Source organism: Suncus etruscus, chromosome 10, assembly GCF_024139225.1.
Source record: "Suncus etruscus isolate mSunEtr1 chromosome 10, mSunEtr1.pri.cur, whole genome shotgun sequence".
Taxonomy (NCBI): domain Eukaryota; kingdom Metazoa; phylum Chordata; class Mammalia; order Eulipotyphla; family Soricidae; genus Suncus; species Suncus etruscus.
In genome coordinates this window covers 35,037,007-35,058,230 of record NC_064857.1, presented here as the reverse complement: position 1 = coordinate 35,058,230, position 21,224 = coordinate 35,037,007, and the positions used below count along the sequence as shown (strand labels likewise).

At 46.9% G+C, this 21,224-nt stretch overlaps 1 protein-coding gene across 1 annotated transcript; it reads right to left on the bottom strand.

The window, feature by feature from the left end:
- Window positions 1–3,743: 3,743 nt before the first annotated feature.
- Window positions 3,744–19,613, bottom strand: ACP6 (acid phosphatase 6, lysophosphatidic). Its single transcript, XM_049782283.1, has 10 exons — window positions 19,198–19,613; window positions 15,039–15,176; window positions 14,832–14,962; window positions 14,437–14,513; window positions 11,327–11,414; window positions 10,381–10,513; window positions 8,128–8,228; window positions 6,205–6,300; window positions 4,436–4,601; window positions 3,744–3,954 (listed from the first exon to the last, which is right to left on the bottom strand). Exons 1-10 carry the CDS (start codon window positions 19,393–19,395, stop codon window positions 3,835–3,837), a joined length of 1,248 nt encoding a protein of 415 aa, XP_049638240.1. The 5' UTR covers window positions 19,396–19,613; the 3' UTR covers window positions 3,744–3,834.
- Window positions 19,614–21,224: the final 1,611 nt, after the last annotated feature.

Below are 21,224 nucleotides of genomic sequence, written 5' to 3'. Positions count from 1 at the left end.
TGCTGAGGGAGTCCTTCACTATTTAAAAGCGTAAAATGAGTCCGAGGGAAAGGTATAGGTATAGAATAATATCATTCATTTGTGAGATATAAGGAAAATATAAGGTAGTATGTTGAGACAATAGAGATGAGGGCCATGGGGACCATCCCACGGAAGGAAGCTTGCCATGAAAAGCAATGAGTACAAGTAGAGTAGAGAAGGGTTCTCTATGACAATGATTGTTGGAACTGATCACTTTGGACAAAAACTGGGTGCTGAAAGGGGAATTATGTAATATGCATGGTACCCCTTAATTACACTGTGGAAACCAATGTCAAAAAGGAGAAAGAAAGAAGTAAAACACCTGCCTCTGAGGTGGTTAGTGTACATTCTATGACAGAAACTCAATCATGAACAATTTTGTAACCACAGTGCTTAAATTAATTAAAAAAAAAAAAGTTAACATGGGAGAAAGAGCAAAATGGTAAAAACAGAGATTGAGTGCTGGAAGCCTAGAACAGCAAGTAGCACATTTACCTTGCATGTGGCCTACCCAGATTCAATTCTCAGCATCCCTATTGGTGTAATTTCAGGTGTAATTTCTCTAGGTATAATTCCTGAGTGTATACCCAGGAGTAACACCTGAGCATCACTGAGTATGGCCCCAAAACAAAAGTATGTGTGTATGTATATGTATATATATTTACATATATATCAATAAACATGCACACTAAAGCTCTGCGCATTTCTCCGATGATGTGTCTTGCCAGGTAAGCAGGAACAACTGTCTCCATGCATGGGAGGGAACGAGCTGTCAAAGATCCCATGAGGCAAATACTAGCTGGGAATCCCAGCCCAGCCAAAGGCACTTCCTTTGCTCGGCCTCCCCTTAGTGGGCAGTGGGGGAAGTACACAGACAGGGCTGGGGCCCACAGGAGCCCCGCTGGAGCGGTTTAAGGTTCAGAACTCAGTTTCTGGGGGCTGCTTTAAATCACAGTGACAGGGGATACAAAGCCTCCCACTGAGTAGCAAACAGAACCATAGGAAGCCCCCAAAAGAGTGGGGACCCATGTTGGTTGTTAAGGAACAAGGTGGGCCCAAGAGAAGATGCCAGAGAAGCTGCAGTCCCTTCCTCAAATCTGGGGTGTGAGGAAGGACAAGGTTGGAGGAGCAAGTTGTAGCACATAACGGAAGGCAGGGAAGGGTGTGGACAGACAGGGAGTTGGCAAGTTGGCAGTTAATGTGCCATGAAGGGAAAGAGACCACGGAAGATTATTGGTTTTCTAGGACTCCTACCAAAAATAACAGGCTGCATTGCCTAAAAAGCAGAGATGTATCCCTTGGATTCTAGAATGCAAATGTCAGTGTCAATAGGACCTCCCTCCTAGGCTTAGCAACTACATTGTCCACTTATGCCCACTGATCTGTTCTCCTTGCTGGTGGGCAGCTCCCTCCTCTTGGAGGGATAGATCCACTATCTTCCCTCCCGTGACCACTTTACCTTAATTACCTGTTAAAAAGCCTGAAGCTTAAAAGTCTTCGAAAATTGTCACAACAGAAGCCCTGGAGGTGAGGACTGATCTGGAAGTTGAGGTTCGGAAAGTCTGAAGTGTTTAATAGGACAGATGGTAGCACGTCTTTGGGACAAAAGTGAGCTAAGAGCTCAATAGACACCCAGAAGGGGATAACAGTATGCACAAACAGATGGTACAGAAGTTCCAACAACATGACTCAGCAACTTAACAGATTCCATCGACAGGAAAGGAAGGCCAGTGTGGCACAGCGTGAGGCAGGAGAGGAGGACAGAGTGTCCTGAAAAATCTGGCCTACTTGGAACTCAGAGGCAGTAGACAATGTGTGGGAGGGAAGCATGGTGTAATGTGTGTCCACAGCAATATTCATGAGTTTTACCCAGAGGAAGGAGAGGCAGAACAGGGATGCTAGTTCCTGGCTTCTCCCATAGTCCAGGTGGGATGCAATTCTGAGAGTGAAGCAGACAGGAGACCTGAGGAGGGAACAGTTGAGTCCAGTTTAAGAGAAAGCTTCACTGACTGTAGGACAGAGAAGAAGAGAGGGGTCAAGGGAAATGCCAACCATATTGGCCCAAATAGTGAATGGGTAGGAGGGAGACATTTGAGATTTGAGTTAATTGTGGATAGTAGTTGGTAAGTATTATATGCACTTTTTCTTGTATAGTCATTCATTGAGATGTTCAGTAGACACTTGGAAATGACTATTATTCAATGGAAAATTCCAAATTGAGGAGCCATTGCATCACATTTTAAACTCTGGGCTGCTGGAAACCACCTGGAGGGTGGATATAAGAAAAATATATCCAAGGACTAAGCACTGAGACACTCCGGCATATAAAAGGTAAATTCAGTGAAAACACAAGCTGGAAACAAACCAAGAGAATATTTGTCACAAAAGCCAAGCTTGGAAGCTATTCTAAGACTGCTGATGAGAAGCTGAATAAGAAGACTGAGAAGTGGCTGTTCAATTTAGCACCCAGAGGTCACTGATGATTTTAACCCAAGCTCTTTTGTAACTAGACGGGAAGAATAAGATAGGAAGTGTAAACAACTTCTGAGAAGTTCTGTGTAAAGGGGAGAGGAAAGATATCATAGTTCAAAAGTGTGGGAAATTCTTTCAGATGCCTGACAGTAGATTTGCATGCTAATTGCTATAAAAGCTAGAAAGAGAAAATTACTAACACAGAAAGAAATAATAGGGAATGACTATAAATAGCAGTAATCACTGTAAAACTAGCAGACTGGGAGCTGGAGGGATGGTAGTATAGGGGGTAAGGATCCAGTACTATACTGATCTGCATCAATGGAATAGCAAACTGTGTGATTTCTTTTTTTCTTACAGTGAGTAATATTTCACAGTGAATACATATGTTTCTTTATCTGCTCATCCATTCTTAGGTACTTGGGTTATTTCCAGATTTGGGTAATTTTTTTTAAACAGTGCTACAGGGGCTGGAGCGGTGGCACAAGCACTAGCCTAGGACAGACTGGTTCGATTCCCCAGCATCCCATATGATCCTCCAAGCCAGAAGCAATTTCTGAGCACATAGCCAAGCGTTACCCCTGATTCAAGTTTTCGATTCATGGTTAACTTGTAGTCATCCTTCTAAATCTAGATCACAACAAAAACTTGGCAAAGCAGGAGTTTTCTTCCCTGTACCTAGAGAGTCCCTGATACCACAGTAGAAACACATGGCAGTCTTTGGACTGACTTACCTGCCTTTCCCTCTTGACTGAGCACTGGGGAGGGCAGAACCTTTTAGTTTATAAAATGGCCATTGCTGAGAAATAGTACAGCAGGTAGGGTATTTGACTTGCACATACCCAGCCTGGGGTTTATCCCTGGCACCCTATCTAGTTCTCTGTGTCCCACCAGGAGTGACCTGAGCTCAGAGCCAGGAATAAGTGCTGAGCACAGCTGGCTGTGGACCCCAAAACAAAAATAAATAAAACAAAATGTCCAGTACTTAGGAGGTACCACTATGTTCTTGTGAACCAAGAGAAAAGGCAAAAATGGGGCGAAATTCTGAAAGCAGTCGTAATGCCATATGTAATATGCAAGGCAGTTATGGACCCACCTGAATACAAAAACCTGCTCCTGGCCACAACACAAAGAAACTCCCTGGTCAGATTCCGAGAGTGCTCAGCATGCCTGCAGAAGAGATGGGCCCTTCCCTCTGTACATGTACATTCGCCCTCGCTCTTGGCTTCCCCAAACACAGCAGATGAGACACGGTGGAAAGGCATTTTATTTAACAAAACAAACAATAAACAGCACCACCTCCTGTTTGCCCAAATCAGCTGTCTCCATTTTCCAGCTCCATCATGAAGCCTGAGAGCAGAGCAAGTGGTACTTCTCTGGGTTCAGGGTATAAGCCGACATGGCGTCCAAAAACTTGTCCAGCGGACAGATCCCATGGGGACACCCTCTTGGCACCTGCTCCTGAGAAAGACACACATGTCAGTGGCCCAAGGAGCACTAGCCCTTTGCACTGCCAACTGTACCAGGCCCCAAGATGCTGTACCCCTGCCACCCCACCAGCTTTTGATTAAGAGCACCCTGTACTGTGAGAGTGGTGTGAAGGGCTAGGGCATGTCAGTGAAGACATGGCCAAATGGAACCCTGAAGTTGGAAGAGCTGAAGCCTGACCCTTAGGAAACACTCTGGCTCCCCAAAACTTGCAAACACAGCACTATATCTGTCTGGTGCTCTCAAGGAATTGCCCAACACCCTCAAACTGGCAGTGACATGTGAGGAATAGAAGGGGGTCCCTAAACTGAACACGATGCCTGCTCTGCTTTTACCCTTGGCCATCAACCACCTACCAAATGTGGGGAGATACCCCAGGTTAGAGACCTGGTGCCAGCCCCGTGAGGGTACCCAGCTCAACACCTCCCACCTCCCCCACATCCCGGTACCCTACCTTCCCTAGGTAATGCAGCTGCACAAACCACTTCTTGGATTCCCGGTGCTGGTAGAGCTCCAGGGTCAGGTCAGCTGCAAATGGGGGCCACTTGTTGTCATAGATGTCTAAGGCCATCAGGAGTGGGATAAGTGTCACATCGTGAGCAGCATAGAGGTACAGCTTCCTGTAAAGCACAGCAGGAAATTAGTCCCTGAGGACCCAAGGTTGGGCCCCTCCTGCTTCCTCTGAATAGGGAAGTACTTCTCTGGATAGTAGGTGACGCCTTGAAACCAGTAGACCTCCCATAAGGTTTGTAGCAAATGATGAGGGGAATCATCAGTCTCACACCCCAAACTCTGACAAGGTAGGATCAGTGGGATTTCTCTCCTGGGCTTCTCCTTCTAGCCCTGCTAAATGATTTTGTTATTGTTTTGGGCCACCCCCCTATGGTGCTCAAGGATCACTCACGCTGGGGCTCTGAGGAATCCATGCATTACAAGGGATGGAACTTGACTATCTCCCCCCTGCATTATCTCTTCCACCTCTGGCTCTGGTAACTTTCAATGAGGAAATGCCTGCTGAAGGAAAGTGTTCTTTCTACTCTTGGCCATGATGGTTTTCTTCTGATTAGGGAAGCTGGCTGTTGGGCGAAATGAATGCCTTTTTCTTTGGTTTTTAATACTTTCACCAAATGGCTCTTATCTACAATAAGGGTGCATACATGCCTGATGCCTGAACCTTTTTTCTTGGAAGAGATTAAGAAAATTTGTTGACCTTAATCTAGAAGACTAGAATTGGATCTTGTACTGTGCAGATCCAAGACTGGGAGGGTGAGGTGGCAAAGGCCAGCAGGAATTGAATTGTCACTGCAAGTACCATGAAGGGTGGAGGAGGGTAATGTGTAGGATTTGCTATTATAAACTTTGGCCTAAAGTTCAGGAACTTTGAGCTATATACATCATCTCTCAAGAAGGCATGCCTCTCCAGGATGGTGAAACTCTTGGTCCACAGACCACATCTCTTAGTTAATAGTACCTATGTGGCAAGAAATTCTAAGTCTGGGATCCACAAAATAAGCCTCGAGGAAGGCCAAAAGAGACAATAGAGGTTCCTGGGCCAATTTCCATATTTTGATCTTTACATTTTAATTTCAGGGCCACTTTTGGTGATGGCTGGGTAATTTTCTAGCAGTGCTCAGGGAACTGTGCAGGGCCTGAGATCCAACCACAGGCTCTCACATGCAAAGCCATCCAATAGCCTTTCATGACATCGCAGGGACTCCCCTCCTAATGTATGCCCAGTGAACACTGCAGTCTCCTACGTGCTCCATGGGAGCTTCCAAATTAAACTGAACAGCTGCACTTGGGACTATTCCTCAGCAAATTAGTGTGATAGAGTAAGTCCAATGTCCAATCTGAGGGCTTAGGGCAACAGTAAAGGATGAGATGCTTGCCCTAAGCAAGTGGCTGACTGGAGTTTGATTCCTCACACCCCGTATGGTGCCCTGAGTGCTTCAGGAAGTGATTCCTAAGCACAGTGGCACAATCGAGTACTGAGAACACCTGGGAATGACCCCAAAATTAAAAAAAAAAAAAGTCCACCTGACACATGGAACTAGCTGGAGGAAAGGAAAAGAAAATTAGGGTTCATTCGCTCCTAAGTATTTGACACTGTATTGGGAGTGGTCAAAAGAAAGAGAAAATGCTGGGAACATCTTTGGGACTCAGTCACTCCCAATGCAGGTCCCTTGCTCCTGGTGGCCTAAGAGCTCCCGTTGTCCCAGGTACCTGTTATCGCCGGGCAGAGTGGCAGAGTCTGTGCCCTTCAGCAGGTGGTCCTGGAGGAGGTGCAGGAATGGCCCCACGGACATCTGAAGACCTTCCCTAGATGAGGAGAGAACATGGGTCCTGGTAGGCCTCAGCAGCAGGCGAATCCTGACCACTGCCCTGCTAGGACTTCAACCAGGAAGGGCTGAGAAATAAAAGGACAGAGAAGGCACCAAGACAGGAAACACAGATGTGGCCTCAAATCTGAGGGTGCCCTGTGCAGAGACCCTTGAGCCAAAACACCAGGCCAGGTATTTGGCACAGACACAATGGGGCTGGGAAGCTGAGGTGGAGGCAGCAGTGGCCGGGGGCTAGTCAAAGAAGGAAGAGGATAGAATTGGAAGGCCGGGAGATCTGAGGGCCAGATTTCCTCCAAAAAGTGACTCAAAGCAGTATCTTAAATGGGTGTCTGGGACTATGGTTCTTCTCAGGCATTCAGGCCAGGGGGTGGCTTTGACAGAGACGACCAAGTGCAGTCACCATTTCCATCTGGGGCTTGTGTGACTGAGTAACACATGGGGCTAGAGAAGCCCAACTGTGCCCTATGTCAGTGAACAAGAAAACTGAGGGCCTGTATGGGACATGAGGAGTTGGTCTTGGCACTTTCACATTCTCTCAGAAACAAACTCTCTCCTCAGACTCCCAATCATTGACCAGAGAAATAGGTGCTGGGAGCCTCAGACCAGGAACACCCAAACCCAAGGGGACTGGGTGAAGGGCCACCTTGAGAAAGGACCTTTAAATAGCAGATGCAGTGTTCAGACCAATAAAGCTCAAAACCCTTTCCAGAAGACTGTTGGGGGGGGGGGCAAGGCAAGTTTTCAGTACTGTGAAACTGAAGACTTTGGTCCTGGAAATGGCAGTTTCATGAAACCAGGAATAAAGGAAAAAGAAAGCAGAATAGAGCAGTTCTAGTTTAAAATGCCTAACTATGGACAAAGGCCAAATCCTACTCTCTGCAGGTTTTTGTAAATAAAGTTTTATGGGAACACAGTCAGACCCCTTTATTAGTATGTCCTTCATGGCTGTGTCCATGCTACAAGGGATGAGAAACCACAACAAAGATTGTGCATTATAAAATATTTCCTGTGTGTGTGTGTATACATATGTACAATGCAGTGACAGTGGAAATGGGGTGTTGGTGGGACACTTCAATAGCAGATGAGGCAGGGTGGCCAGTCACAGGGAAATAGTACCCCACTGAGCACTGTGGCTGGAGCCTTCTGGCTATCCCAGGACTCGGCATGGGAGAAAAGCCATCAGAGGTTTTTGTTCTTAAGCAACGGTGTGAAAATTCTTTTCCTCTGTTTATCTTCCCATCTCCCCACTCCACCACACCACCTTCTCTGTGTGCAAACTGAATGTTCTAAATGTGCTTTTCAAATGTTGCTCATAGGCAAGAACTCTCCATTCTAAGTATTAGGAAAGAGGCCTTTGAAACTGAAGACCTACTGAGGTGAGTCAGGTAAATTGAGCCAGAGAGGTCTACACTAAGCCCTGACTTCACTGCCCACAGGGTGAGCCCAGTTTGGCCTACAGCTCTCTGTCCTGGTGTCACCCCCAAGGACAGCTGTGATCCTGGCAGAAACAATGACATCCACTCCTGGAGAGAACGTGGAAACAATGTCAGGTGGTGAGCAGTGAGGGGCAGTGCCCACCCCTGACCCCACCTTGAATTTAAGGTAAAATGATTCAGAGGAGCTGAGTTGAGCTGTGGCTCCGGACTCCATGCAGGAGTAAGAAGAACCCGATCAAAGCTCTGGGATGGAGCTGCTCACTCAGCTGGGGTGACCCTACCTGGAGAAACTGTGGGCAGGCCAGAAACCCACTGGGTGCCCTGGAGTAACGTGCTTGGCTTCACACAGCAGCGCACAAGCCTCTCACCTGTTATTGTTGTGCATGACGTATAAGACGGTGTCCACAGCTCTCTGCTCAATGATCTGTGCAAATCTCCTCAGCACGGAGCAGGTGGAGAAGTTGTGTGCCTGGAAGGACCACAGGGGTGAGGAAGGGGTGAGGAAGAGATGCTCCTTGGCCCCTGCACCTGGCAGCGGCAGAAGCTCTCCTCTGGAGGGCTGGAAAGTCCAGCTCACGACATGAAGCTCACCACAAAGAGTGATGACTGCAGTAAGAGAAATAACTACACTAAGAACTATCATAACAATGTGAATGAATGTAGAGTACAGGCTGGGGTGGGGTGGGGAGGAGGGAGATTTGGGACATTGGCGATGGGAATGTTGCACTGGTGAAGGGGGGTATTCTTTACATGACTGAAACCCAACTATAATCATATTTGTTTTTTAGTTTGGTTTTTGGGTCACATCCGGCAGCGCTCAGCAGTTACTCCTGGCTTGTTCTCAGGGGTTTTTGTGTTGTATTCTTGTGTTCTTAGGGTATATCCCTAGGAGTGAAATAGCTGGGTCGAATGGGAGCTCAATTTCCAGATTTTGGAGGAATCTCCATATTGCTTTCCATAAAGGTTGAACTAGACGGCATTCCCACCAGCAGTGGATAAGGGTTCCTTTCTCTCCACATCCCCGCCAGCACTGATTGTTCTCATTCTTTGTGATGTGCGCCAGTCTCTGTGGTGTGAGGTGGTATCTCATCGTTGTTTTGATTTGCATCTCCCTGATGATCAGTGACGAGGAGCATTTTTTCATGTGCCTTTTGGCCATTTGTATTTCTTTTTTTTTATCAAAGTGTCTATTCATTTCTTCTCCCCGTTTTTTGATGGGATTAGATGTTTTCCTTGTAAAGTTCTGTCAGTGCCCTGTATATTTTGGATATTAGCCCCTTATCTGATGGGTGTTGGGTGAATAGGGTTAAGATATTAATAAAAAAAAAATAAAGAAGCTCTCCTCTGAGGGAGCACCTCAGTGAATCCAAATATGGTGCTACCAAGGCTTTTCTGGAGCTCTGCCTGGGGCTCTGGAGAGCCAGAGTAACCCCTACTGTCCTCTCTTTAGATGGCTCCTTGTCTACTCTGTAGTAACAAATGTTTGTGCATTTTGTTTATTTCTTGGGTCCTACCTGGCAGTGTTCAGGGCTTACTCCTGGTTCTGTGCTCAGGGATCACTCCTGGCAGTGCTCAGGGGACCATATGGGATACCAGAAACAGAATCTGAGTCAGCTGCATTCAAGGCAAACACCATATCTTCTATATTATCACTCTGGCACCTGTTGTGCATTTTAAAGCTATAAATGTACAATGAAAATGCAACATGAGGAATTCATCTACTTTTGCTTGCTCTTCATCTTCCACAGAATTATTTCTAAAAATATTACCATGTGAAGACTTTATAGAAAAACTCCCCCTTATAGATACATCTACACAGACGGGTGTGAAGGCCACCCAGTGGCACTGAGGAGCTATGTGGCTGTGTTCAGGGGGTAAACCCCGGCCTCTGGCAGTGCCTGTGCTCCAGCTGGGAGCCATATCCCCCAAAAAGTTCCTAAGCACTGGCACCTGCCACACTGTGCCCTGCAACTTCCTCAGGAGGAGAAGGGAAAGGTCAGACAGTCTTTTGGCCTTGGGAATCTGGAGTAGCATCTCTGATATGCTTTACTATGTGTTAAGATGGAGAAAACAAGACTTTAGTGCTAAGAAATCTTACAAAAAACAAATGAGGGGCCAGAGCGGTGGCACGGAGCAGTAAGGCATCTGCCTTGCCAGTGCTAGCTTAGGAGGAACCACTGTTCGATCCCCTGGTATCCTATATGATCCCCCAAGCCAGGAGCAATTTCTGAGCTCATAGCCAGGAGTAACCCGAGTGTCACCAGGTATAGCCCAAAAAAACAAACAAAAAGATGAACCACTTTCTTCTGTGTAGGTTTGTCAAACAGAGACTGACAAACAGTAACATTCAGACAGAACCCAGTGTCCAGATGCGCATACCTCTCTTCCCAGACATCTATTGCCCACTGAATCAGGGATGCTGAAGACATAATTCAGACATCCTTGCTGCCAAGGAAATGCCACTGCTCCTGACCAGGGCTTCCTTCTCAATGTCTTTCTCCCACTCCATTGGCAAGTCAAACTGCAGCTGCCTCCAAACTTATTTCTACCTGTCCTGGCTTGAAGTCTGCCCTGCTCCCTCGGGGAAGGGGGATTCCTAGGTCAGGAGAGGCATCACCCACCTTCTCAGCAGCCATATGGTCCAGGAGACTGAGGAAGTCCACAGTGTCACTCTGGGAGATGCCCAAGCCATCCTTCACCTTCTCCAAGTCCTCTAAGAGCCCTGGCAACAGAGAGACGCCCCTCTTCCGGCCTCTGTAGTGAGGAACAAATCACCCCAATGCCATAAATGCACATAAATACCACTTCAGCCATCATAGTAACCTCAACAATCAAATGGTCCTCAAATGGTTGAGGACCTGGATGAAATTAGTCCTACTTTACAGACAAGGAAATGTCTTAACAAGATTAAGTGACTTATAAAGGCAACCCAGTCAGTACAGGGGCTAAATTCATATCTGTATAAATATATACACATACATATATATAGTTAAAAATATATATATATATCCCCCCAATTCTACGAGTATTTTCTTCTGTGACACCAACAATTATGGCAGGATGGCCAAGCTCTTCTAAAAACAGCATTTTCTCTTCAGTAGGCTCAAGAATGCCTGAAATGGGAAGTGCTACCAGCCCAGATTCCACCCTATCCCACAAGACAGCATGTCTGAAAGGGTGTCTGCCCAAACACCTGCACCTGGGGTTTGAGGACTGGTTCCATCATGCCTATTTTACACTGCCAAGTCTTTACCAGTACCTTTCAAGAGCCCAGTACTTATGCAAAAACAGTGCTTTAGACATGACATAGCTGCACTCGTGACTGCATTGAACAAATTATTTCTCTAGCTGCCAGAGCTTCCCTGACTTTCCCCAAAAGGTTTCTTGGCTTTTTGCTGTGGACAAGAGCTGCTCTGTTCACTGGAGCACGATGCTGGGGCTAGGCGTAACAAGGCAGGAATCTCTCAGCCCTGAGGCTGTAGTGCAGTAACGGTGGGCAGGCATCGGGCACTGCCAGAGCATGGCCACACAGCAGTTAAGGGCTATTTTTTCCACACCCCAGGTCACCTGGTTCTTTCCCGCAAGCTCCGGCAGTTTTCAAAATTGGGGTATAAGACTTCAGAGCTGGCATCATCAGTGTGAATGATAGCAGGCCCTGCAAGAGATGCAGTAAGGACAGGCAAGAAGAGGCTTCAGTGGCTTGTCCGCTCCTCACTCCCCACCTTCTGTCTGTACACATGGAGCTGCTGAGGGGAACATGACCCAGGCCAGCCTACAGGGTGGTGCTATAGTGCACACTCAGTCCCACCATAAAAGTATCCTAGGAGCTGGGTCCCAGCACAGCGAGTCAGCCTGGTTCGGGCTCCTTCAAGCCCTCGCGAGCCACATGCAGATCTGGGTGACAGACACTTCCCAGTCTCAGGCCCTGAGTGTTGCCTCTGAACTGTCCCAGCATGAGGTGTTCTGGTCAAGAAGGGGTTTCTGGGTTTGTTAGAACCAAACTCTAGAACTAGAGGATACTACAGTGACCCACACTGTAAGCCAGGCAGCCACACAGGAATGATTCTGTTCATATCTCCCCACTTTCCCATAAGAGTGTCTGGCCACTGGAGAAAGCTCTGGGAACCATAAGGTAGATGACAATCAACATTTCTCATGACCTCATGGTGGATCCTTCCAGGCAAGCACTTAGAAGCATTGCATGCGCTTCATCCTGCACACTGCCCCATGGGCATCTAGCACCAACCAGGTCAGAGGACAGGACAGGACAGCTCCCTGCACTCCCTGCCAGGTCACACCTGCTCTTCTCTGCTACATGAAGAAACAGTCTTCCCTGCTGTGGTCCTCTGGAATCCAGAGTCAGTTTGTGGCATGGTTAAAGTCTCTGAGTGCCACAGATGGCTGTCAATAGCCTCTGCTCCAGTGGGCTGGCCAGGAAGAAGAAAGCAGAGCCTAGGCATTATTCTGACTCCACAGCTCACCTGCACAATGGCTACAGGTAGCCACTGTGTTTGGGGGAATTTCAAGGAACTCTGAGGGGGCAGGACTGAGAGTGATTTCCAACTGTTTCCAAAGCAATGATGCCTTTCCTCTACTCTGAGGGATGGCTCTAAGCGTGGCTCCAGGGTACAGGTCACTTAAATGCTTATTGTTCTCCTTTTCCACAGCACCCACCCACCCACACACACACACACACACACAAGAAAAGAAAATTCCATTGTGAAAAGAAGAAATGAATTGGCTAGAGGAGCACTCTACTCTCTATGTTCTTTATGATGCAACACAGTGGGAAAGTGAAGCTGAAAGTCACCTCTCTGGGCCTTAGTTCTCTTATCTACGAAACAGGAATGTTGCTGCCTCTTATACGAATCACGAAGGGTCACATGTGAAAAACTCAGGGAACAAGATTCAGTGCAGAGCAGGTACTGCAAATATGAGAACAGGAGCTGGAGTAATAGTAGGGCATTTGCCTTGCACATGGTGGACCCAGGTTCAGTCCCTGGCATCCACCCCAATGGTCCTCCAAGCCAGCCAGGAGTAATTACTGAGTGCAGAGCCAGAAGTAGTCCCCAAGTACCTCAGAATGTGGCCCCAAAACCAAAGTAAAGAAATAAAATGCCATAGGAATAATGACTTGATTTAAACCTCGAATATGGCAAAAGGTCATTCCAGTCGGCCTGATCCTGCTGTCTGGATAATGGCCTTGGAATCATACAACTGAGTCAGCACTTAGACACTTACTAAGTGGCGGAATCGGCTGGTAGGACCAGCTCCAGATTGTGCCACTGCCTGACACTCTGCAGCTGACAAAGCACTTCCTGGGATTTCTTTAAGCTTTTACTCCTGAAACATTCTGTAGAAGTTATGCCTCTTCCATGATCATAGTACCTCCTGGGGTCCTTTAGTCTATTCAAGTCCCCTAGGACTGGGCAAAATGAAGCAGCAATTCTGACAAAGTAATATTCAAGTCCCAGGATATCAAGATGCCACATTCATGTCACTTCTCAAACCATCATGCCCAAGGCAGGCTGGAGGCTGCCACTTCCTCCTTGTTGGTATCAGTAATCAACCTGGCTGGGGACCAGGCCAACCTCCCCTGGCCTAGAGGTGTAATTCTTTTATGTCTTTTTTAAAGGCCTGACCAAAAAAAAAAAAGGCAAAAGACAAAAATACTCAACTGAAATACTGCTAAAGAAGCAGAACAAAATAATCAAGGCCTTTGTCTCATGGTGCCATTTAACAGTGGTGAGGTCAAAATTATCTGAAACTCAGCCACTGCATGTAAAATTCAAAGGGATGGCATGTACAAAAGGCACAGTGAGGGGCTGGAGAGATAGCATGGAGGTAAGGTGTTTGCCTTTCATGCAGGAGGTCATCAGTTCGAATCCCAGCGTCCCATATGGTCCCCCGTGCCTGCCAGGAGCAATTTCTGAGCGTGAAGCCAGGAATAACCCCTGAGCACTGCCGGGTGTGACCCAAAAACCACAAAAAAAAAAAAAAAAAAAAAAAAAAAAAAAAGGCACAGTGAGATCTGTGAAGAAAAACAGCAAGCTTGGTCTCTGGGAGCAAGGAGCATGAGCAGCACTGAGTGTGATCATCCCTGCTGAGAGGTGGATGGTTGGCAGCACCTGGGGGCCATTGCCAAGGCTGAAGCCACAGCAGCAGCTCAGGTCTAGACCCAGGCCTACCTGCTTGACTTTTTATAGTTTCATCCAGGCAAAAAGCTCCAGGGATCACTGATAACATTCTAGGAGGGCAGCCAGTGCAGAAACTGAGCAGTACATAGGAGCCAGAGTTAGCAGAGCAGTGGTTACAGTGGTGAGGAGGAAGGAAGTGGGGGAGGACAGAGAGGGGAAGACAGAGGGGAAAGTGGGGGTGGGGAGTGGGGAGGTGGCCCAGAGAGTGGCTTCCCTGTGGGAGTGACAAACAGGGAAAATAGACCTGTGAACAGCACCCTGAGAGAAAGTGCTAAGGAAAAGCTCAGACCCCAATCTCAAACTAGCTTGGGGGGTGGACACACTTAGGAGTGTGTCTCCTAAGCAGTATTTGGAGGCTATTCTGGGGTGAGCAGGGCCACTCTAGGGCTGTTCAGGGAATCATGAGGTGCCTGGGATCAACACTAGAACCCCACAGACCTGGGTACCCTCTAGCTCTCTGCCTCTCCCTAGTCCACAAACCTTTCTGGTGCCGAAAAAGCCCAGCCAGCAAACACCGGGTGGACTCCAGGTTCCGGTATATGTTAGTGGAACGAATACTGGGGGGAAACAGAAAGAAGGTGTTCAAGGGAGTCCCAGCTGCAAATTGCATAATCGGGGGTCATGACACAAGACTAGGGGCACTGGTAGGTGTGGAGGGGTTGGGGGAGGGAGGAACAAGGCTAAAAGGAGCTCTGCTTGGAAAACAAGGAAGAAAGGTCACTGGGAGGGAAAGTGTGGTTAGGGTGGCAACCATAGGGAACACCCATATATCCTGTGGGAAGCTGCCCCAAACTTCCCGGGATGAGCTGATATCTCTGGGGAGATTGTCAGGGCAGGAAGCTGCAAAACAGGGGATTAAAGTTCCAATGACTCACAAGACCTCCAGTGGGTTGAAGGCTGGTGAGAGGAAATGGGTCTCCTCCACGTACTTCTTCCGTAGTTTCTCCCCCAGTGAGAACATCTGTTGCATGCCCACTTGGGTCAGCTGGCCAGCACACATTCCCCCCTGCAGTGAGTGAGGGAGAAGAGTGAAGCCAGCTCTTGCCTAGGCAGGGGTACCCCAGCCAGGGAGCACCACTCACCTTGAGTATGGTCTTCTGGTACTCGAAGTCGTAAGGAGAGTGCGGCCTTGGCCCACCGGCTAGGTTGGTGACTGTGTAATTGAACTGAGTTTGGGGAGGGACCTCTAATAGCTGGGGATTCCAATCCACCTGTTGTGACTAAGCACACACACAACATTGTTTTAAAAGTTCTTAGGGATCAAGAGATCTAAAGTGGGTAGGGTGTCTGCCTTATACTGATATTAATATGGGTATGACTCCCCAGCCCCCATATGGTCCCCTGAGATCAACAGAAGTGACCTCTGAGCACAAAGCCAGGAGTAAGCCCTAAGTGTTTTCAGGTGTGCCCCCCACAAAAAAGCAAAGAACCAAAAAGTTCTTGAAAAGTACAGCACTAGTATCAAGCAACATTTGATACTAATGCTGTATTTTTCAAGAACTTTTCCAAGACTCTAAGTCCATCATTATTGCTGGAATTGCTAAACTCATATTGGCTGTTATTCCTATACTAGTAATACTGGCTATTAATACTATGTTACTGTTGTTACTGTTACTAGGACTCACTATAAGTAGTTGCTCTACCTCTAAGGCCAAAGAAAGGGAAGCAGACAAAATGCCAGGCACACATATTTGGCAAATGTATAAATGAATAAACACACTATAACTCAGGGGCCATATTGTCATAAGAATTTCTAAGTGATCTACCTACTCTTTTTTTTTATTGTTATAAGAACACTTATTTCTTATTTTTTACTGTTATAATATCACAATTTTTGATTTTTATAAGCTTTATACAGTTGTAACATCACTTTTTTTATTGTCGTAAGATCACTTATTTCTAAGTGATCTACCTTTTTCTAAGCCCCCATTTAATAACTCTTGATGGTTCGCTCCTAAGAATATGTCTCTCCTCCTTTCATCCAATTTTTCAAACAAGTATCTGTCTTCTGAGAAACCTGCATATACAGACCAGAGAGAGTGTACAGCAAGTAAAGAGCTTGCTTTGCATGAAGCTGACCTGGTTTCAACCCTGGCATCTCATATGGTCCCACAAGCCAGGAGTATCACCAGGTATCACCCCTGAGCATCACCTAGTCTGGTCCAAAAACAAATAAGACAAACAAAAAAGAAAATAAATTTGCACTTTTCCAGCATATATCTCCCTAATGTAATGATAATAATATCAAATACTTGTGGAAACACAAGGCAGCATTTTTTTCGAAGATAAAACTTCACTGAAGTGGCTTAACTTTGTCACATCACACACAGCTGCAGTCGCTCTAACTCAAGTGGGATCCAAGAGTTCCAGCCACTCAGCCTACTCTTGATCCCCCAGAGTCCACAGAAGATTCTGAAAGTCAGCAGCCTGATCACAATTGGAATGGGAAGCTTAGATGCAGAAAAAGCCCATTTCCAAATGCCTGCAGCCCTGTGGACAGAGAGTCGAAAACCTCATGGAAGGCAGGAGGAAATGAAGGGAGAATGACAGTTGGATTTTGGTCAATGGACAATTTGGAACATTTTGTTCAGGTTGGTGTTAGTAAGTAAACAAAGAGAATTAAAGTATCAAATTACTTAGACTTCTGTTTAGGTGCCTCAGTGACAAGATACCCCTAGATTAAAGCAATGACCCAAACTGAGGAAGCCAAGCGCTGTTTGGGACATTTTAGGTTTGATGCTTCCTTTGAAGCCAAAGGTATCTCACCAGCTTCCCATAACTGAAATCCACATTGTTTTTCTCTTGACTTACCATACTATGCACAGATTTATAGCCATAAGTAACTTGTACATCTAAGTCAGTCCAGAGTCCAGCATATTTAACTAAAAAGGACCAGTGATAATTGCTGGGAGAGGATTCCCACAAAGTCGGGTCATGAGACTTACACACTGTAAGGCTTTCAGAGAAAATGAATGCCTTGGTCACACACACACATACTCCATCCTCATTTCCACTCCAGCTTGTGAGTCAGGAGACAAAACTAATTTGATTATTTTACTAGTTTCTAATACCCATCATCTTTAAGAACTTACAGAGTGGTAACAGCCAGATCCGAAATACATACAATGTAAGACTGGCCAACTCCAAGTAGGCAAAAAAGAATAAAGGCAAATGAAGACAAGGATCATTTGTACAAGCTGTGATGTGACTCATCAATACAAGCAACTGTACCTATGGTAAGTGAGTCACAGACACAGCACTCAGCCTTCAAGTTTTCAGGCAAAAGGAGAAACTTGATCAGCTTAGACAGAAAAGCATGCCAAGTGTTCAGGAGAAACACACCATTTCTAATGCTAAGAGACAAATTCCTCCCCGGGGCCCTCATAAAGAGGATGGAGTAATAGAAAAAACAGCTTTACGGTCGTCACAGCAATGATTTCCGAGGGGTTGTTTCTTCAGTTCCAAATGAGAGCATCATGCCAGAGCACATTCTGAGAAAGCAGGACTGAACTGGGAAACAGAGGTTACATTTCAAGAAAAATAAACAGAAATCAATATGAGTGTACACAGACCTTCCAAGCATAGTCTGAGAAAAGCCACAGACTTTGTCTTGGTTTTGAAAATTTTTGTTTGTTTATTTTGTCGGGCTACACTGAGTAGTACACACACATGGTTTACTCCTGGCTCTGTGCTCAGGTTCACTCCTGGTAGAGAATGGTCTCTTAAAGTACCAGGGATAGAACTCTAGTCAACCATGTGCAAAGCAAGTGCCTTATCTACTACTGTACTCTAGTCTGGCCCTAAAGCCCTGTTTTATTTAAACCTTGATCACACACTGGCATCCTTGGGAAATCTTTTTAAGGTTATCAAGACCTGAAGCACATCCTGAGCAGATCACATTAAAAATAATAGGGATAAAAGAGTTGGCTTTGATCAGAGTGGTAGCACGGTGGGCAGGGTAATCTTGCATGCGGAAAAACCTAAGTTTGATCCTCAGCATCCCATATGGTCCCCTGAGTCAGCCAGGAATAATTTCTGAGCCCAGAGCCAGGAATGCTGCAGGATGTAACCTCAAAACAAAAACAAACAAACAGAAAAGAGTTGAGGCAGTCAAATGCCAGGCATACATATATTTGTCGAATGTATAAATGAATAAACACACCACGACTCAGGAGCCATATTGTGGTAAGAATTTCTAAGTGATCTACCTGCTATCAGTCCAGGTCATTTTAAAGCTTCAACAGAGTAGCTTTTGTCATGGCTCTGGACCAATTAAACCAGAATAGCTCGGATGGCCCTGGCGTTAGCATTTTTTTTTAAGCGTCCCAACTTAGTATAGTTATAGCACGGTACTCAGCTAGAAATGAGAAATGAGTGAAGTGACAGATCCATTCTCAAGGACTGCTTTGAGGTCTGTGCAATGGATACTAAGCAACAGAGTGACAAGCTGCCTACTTTGCCCATGCAAACACATAAATACTCAAAAGGGCTTAATCCATAGGGCTGGCGCAATAACTGGGTTTTATTCTGTATAGAGGGAGGCAGAGTGATAGTAATAGTACAGTGATTAGATCACTTGCTTTGCAAACGACCAATCCAGGTTTAATTCCCCTGTGCCTCTGGGTTCTCCAGAAATGATTCCTGAGCACAGAGCCAGGAAGTAAGCCCTGAGCATCCCTGGGTGCGGGGGGGGGGGGGGGGGAGAACCTTTGTGAAAATCTGAAAGCAGAGATCGTTTTTATCTTTTAAATCTATAAAATATCCAATCAAGGTACGACTTTTATTTGTTGGGCGCGGCTGCAATATTTTCAGAAGATAGTGCAAGTCAATAATTAAATTCAAGAGTAAGAAAATAAAAACTTAGACTGGAGAGATAAGCATAGGGCCAAGGCAGGCACTACTAGCCTTGCACACAACCACCCCGGGTTCGATCCCCAGTGCCACATTGGGGGTCTCCTGGGTTGAAAGCGATTCCTCCCTTAGCATAGCGGGTTGTAACCTCTCCTCCAAACCCCCCAGAATACCTGGGGAGTACCCGCACCCCGCAAGCCAGAAAGTTCCATTAAGTCACAAGCATCCCAGAGGTGGTGTCACATCTGCTGGGGTGCGGCTGCACAAGTGAGGCGCCTCCATTCCAGGGTCCAGGGTACAAGATCGGTCCTGGGGGTCTGCCCCTCCCAATCCTGGCCAGTTTGGGGGAACCCACAGGACACTCAGGGCCTGCCCGCCTACGATGCTCACCTGCTCCATAGGCGGGAGCAGCTTGAGCGGGCTCCGCGCCCCGTGTCGAAACACGACCAGCACCTTCTTCAGCTCCAGCGGGCGCCGCTCCACCGACTGGGGTTCGGCCAGGGCCACGCGCCGCTGCTGGAAACCCAGTGCCACGGAGCCCAGGATGCCCACCGGGGCCCACACACGCCAGCACCACGGCCCGGCCATTGCAGAGACCCCCGAGCGCTTGCAAAACTGCGCGCAGCCCGAGGCCGAGACTTCTGCAAGTTCGCCTCACAGTCTGCCTCTGCAGGGAGCCAAAGGGGCGGCTCAGGGTCCCATATTTCTCCCCGTAGCAAACTTTGCCTCCAGCACCCTGGAAAAGGACCTCAACCAGCCGGAGGTCTGGGTGGCAAAGACTCCAAGTCACCCCCCGGGACTGAACAAAGCTCACACTTGCCTACCCGCCCCGGGACCTGTCCCGGGCAAGCTCGTGCAAGGGAGCACGGGAAAGCGAGTCCCGTGGATGATGCTCAGCCGCAGCCTCGGGGGCGAAAAGAACTACAACTCCCACAAGGCTCCGCGCGGTGGGCGCCTCCCCCGAGGGGATGGTTCACCAGTCAATCGCCTTTGACCCTCTTTAGTAGTCACTGGGGCTGAGCTGGGTGACTGAGGCGGTGGGGAGCAAAATGAACACATTTTGCATGCTGTTAGGCTGGAAAAATCTTGCAGGGCAGAAGTAGAATGGCTTGGCAGAGGGATATTTTGAGTCTAGGGTGTACTTAAAACTTTCTGCAATCAAAGGAACTGGTGTTAAGGCCCCTCCGCCCTTTTACCTTCAAAGAGGCTGAGGACAAATTGTCAGAACTTTTAAGAACGTGTCTGCTAACTTTTTGGATCTTTCTCGTGGAAAATGGTGACTCTTGCTGGCTAGGGTCCTGCTGACTCACCCCCTTTAGTTTACAAAAGATGCCAGCCTTGTGCAGTCACCTCTACTTGGTTCCTGTTGGCTATGCTCTCCCCCAATTTATGCCCCAGGTCTTTGGAATGGGGTGCACACATCTGATGTTTGCAGTATCAGTGGCCAACTCGAGGCTAAGGTTGAGAGAAAATATTATTTTCCAACTTGTTCTTGGGTCACTTTGGTCTTTGTTTTTAGCGGGACCATTGATGAAGGCAAGTACTTACTAATGGCAGCTTACTCTCCAGGTTCTTTGGGTTCCACCATTAAGGTAGAGGATTTTGGACCTGACAAGTTCATAGTTGTCCTCCTGCCCTACCTCATGGATTCACTTTTTTTTTTTTTTTTTTTTTTTTTTTTTTTTTTTTTGGTTTTTGGGACACACCCGGTGGTGCTCAGGGGTTACTCCTGGCTGTCTGCTCAGAAATAGCTCCTGGCAGGCTCGGGGGACCATATGGGACACAGAGAGTCGAACCAACCACCTTTGGTCCTGGATCGGCTGCTTGCAAGGCAAACGCCACTGTGCTATCTCTCCGGGCCCATGGATTCACTTTTTATGTGTGTCTCGATGTGCTTTAAACTGAAGCTTTTGTTGTTGTTTTCTTCTGTAGTAGCATAGCTACAAGAATGTCAGACACCCCTGCCAGGGCACCTTGGTGTAATGAAATGTTAACCCAAGGACTGGGCTCCATTGTTCTCGGCAGTTTCAGAGGGGGTCAGGATTTGGGTAGCTGCAGAAGTAGCTGACACTGTTTGGACACATTCAACGACTCTGAAATGCTGGCATCTAGGTATCGATGCTTACTATAATACAAACTACCTGAACGCAGACTTCAACTTTGAACAAACAAGTTCAAAAGAGTGAACGAGTGATCTGTAAATATTTAATGTGTAATATAAGATGGTTGCTTGGAGTAGTAAAGAGCTGCATTTCCCTCATTTTTAATCCATGCACCATAATTTACAGTACTATAAACAATAGAATTTCAGTCTCACCTTTGAACTTTATGAGCACTGACAGCAACTTCTGCCTGGGTGGGAGTAAAGTGTTGAGTTCCCTATGGGAGGAGTTGGACTAGGAATTTCTGCTTAGCTG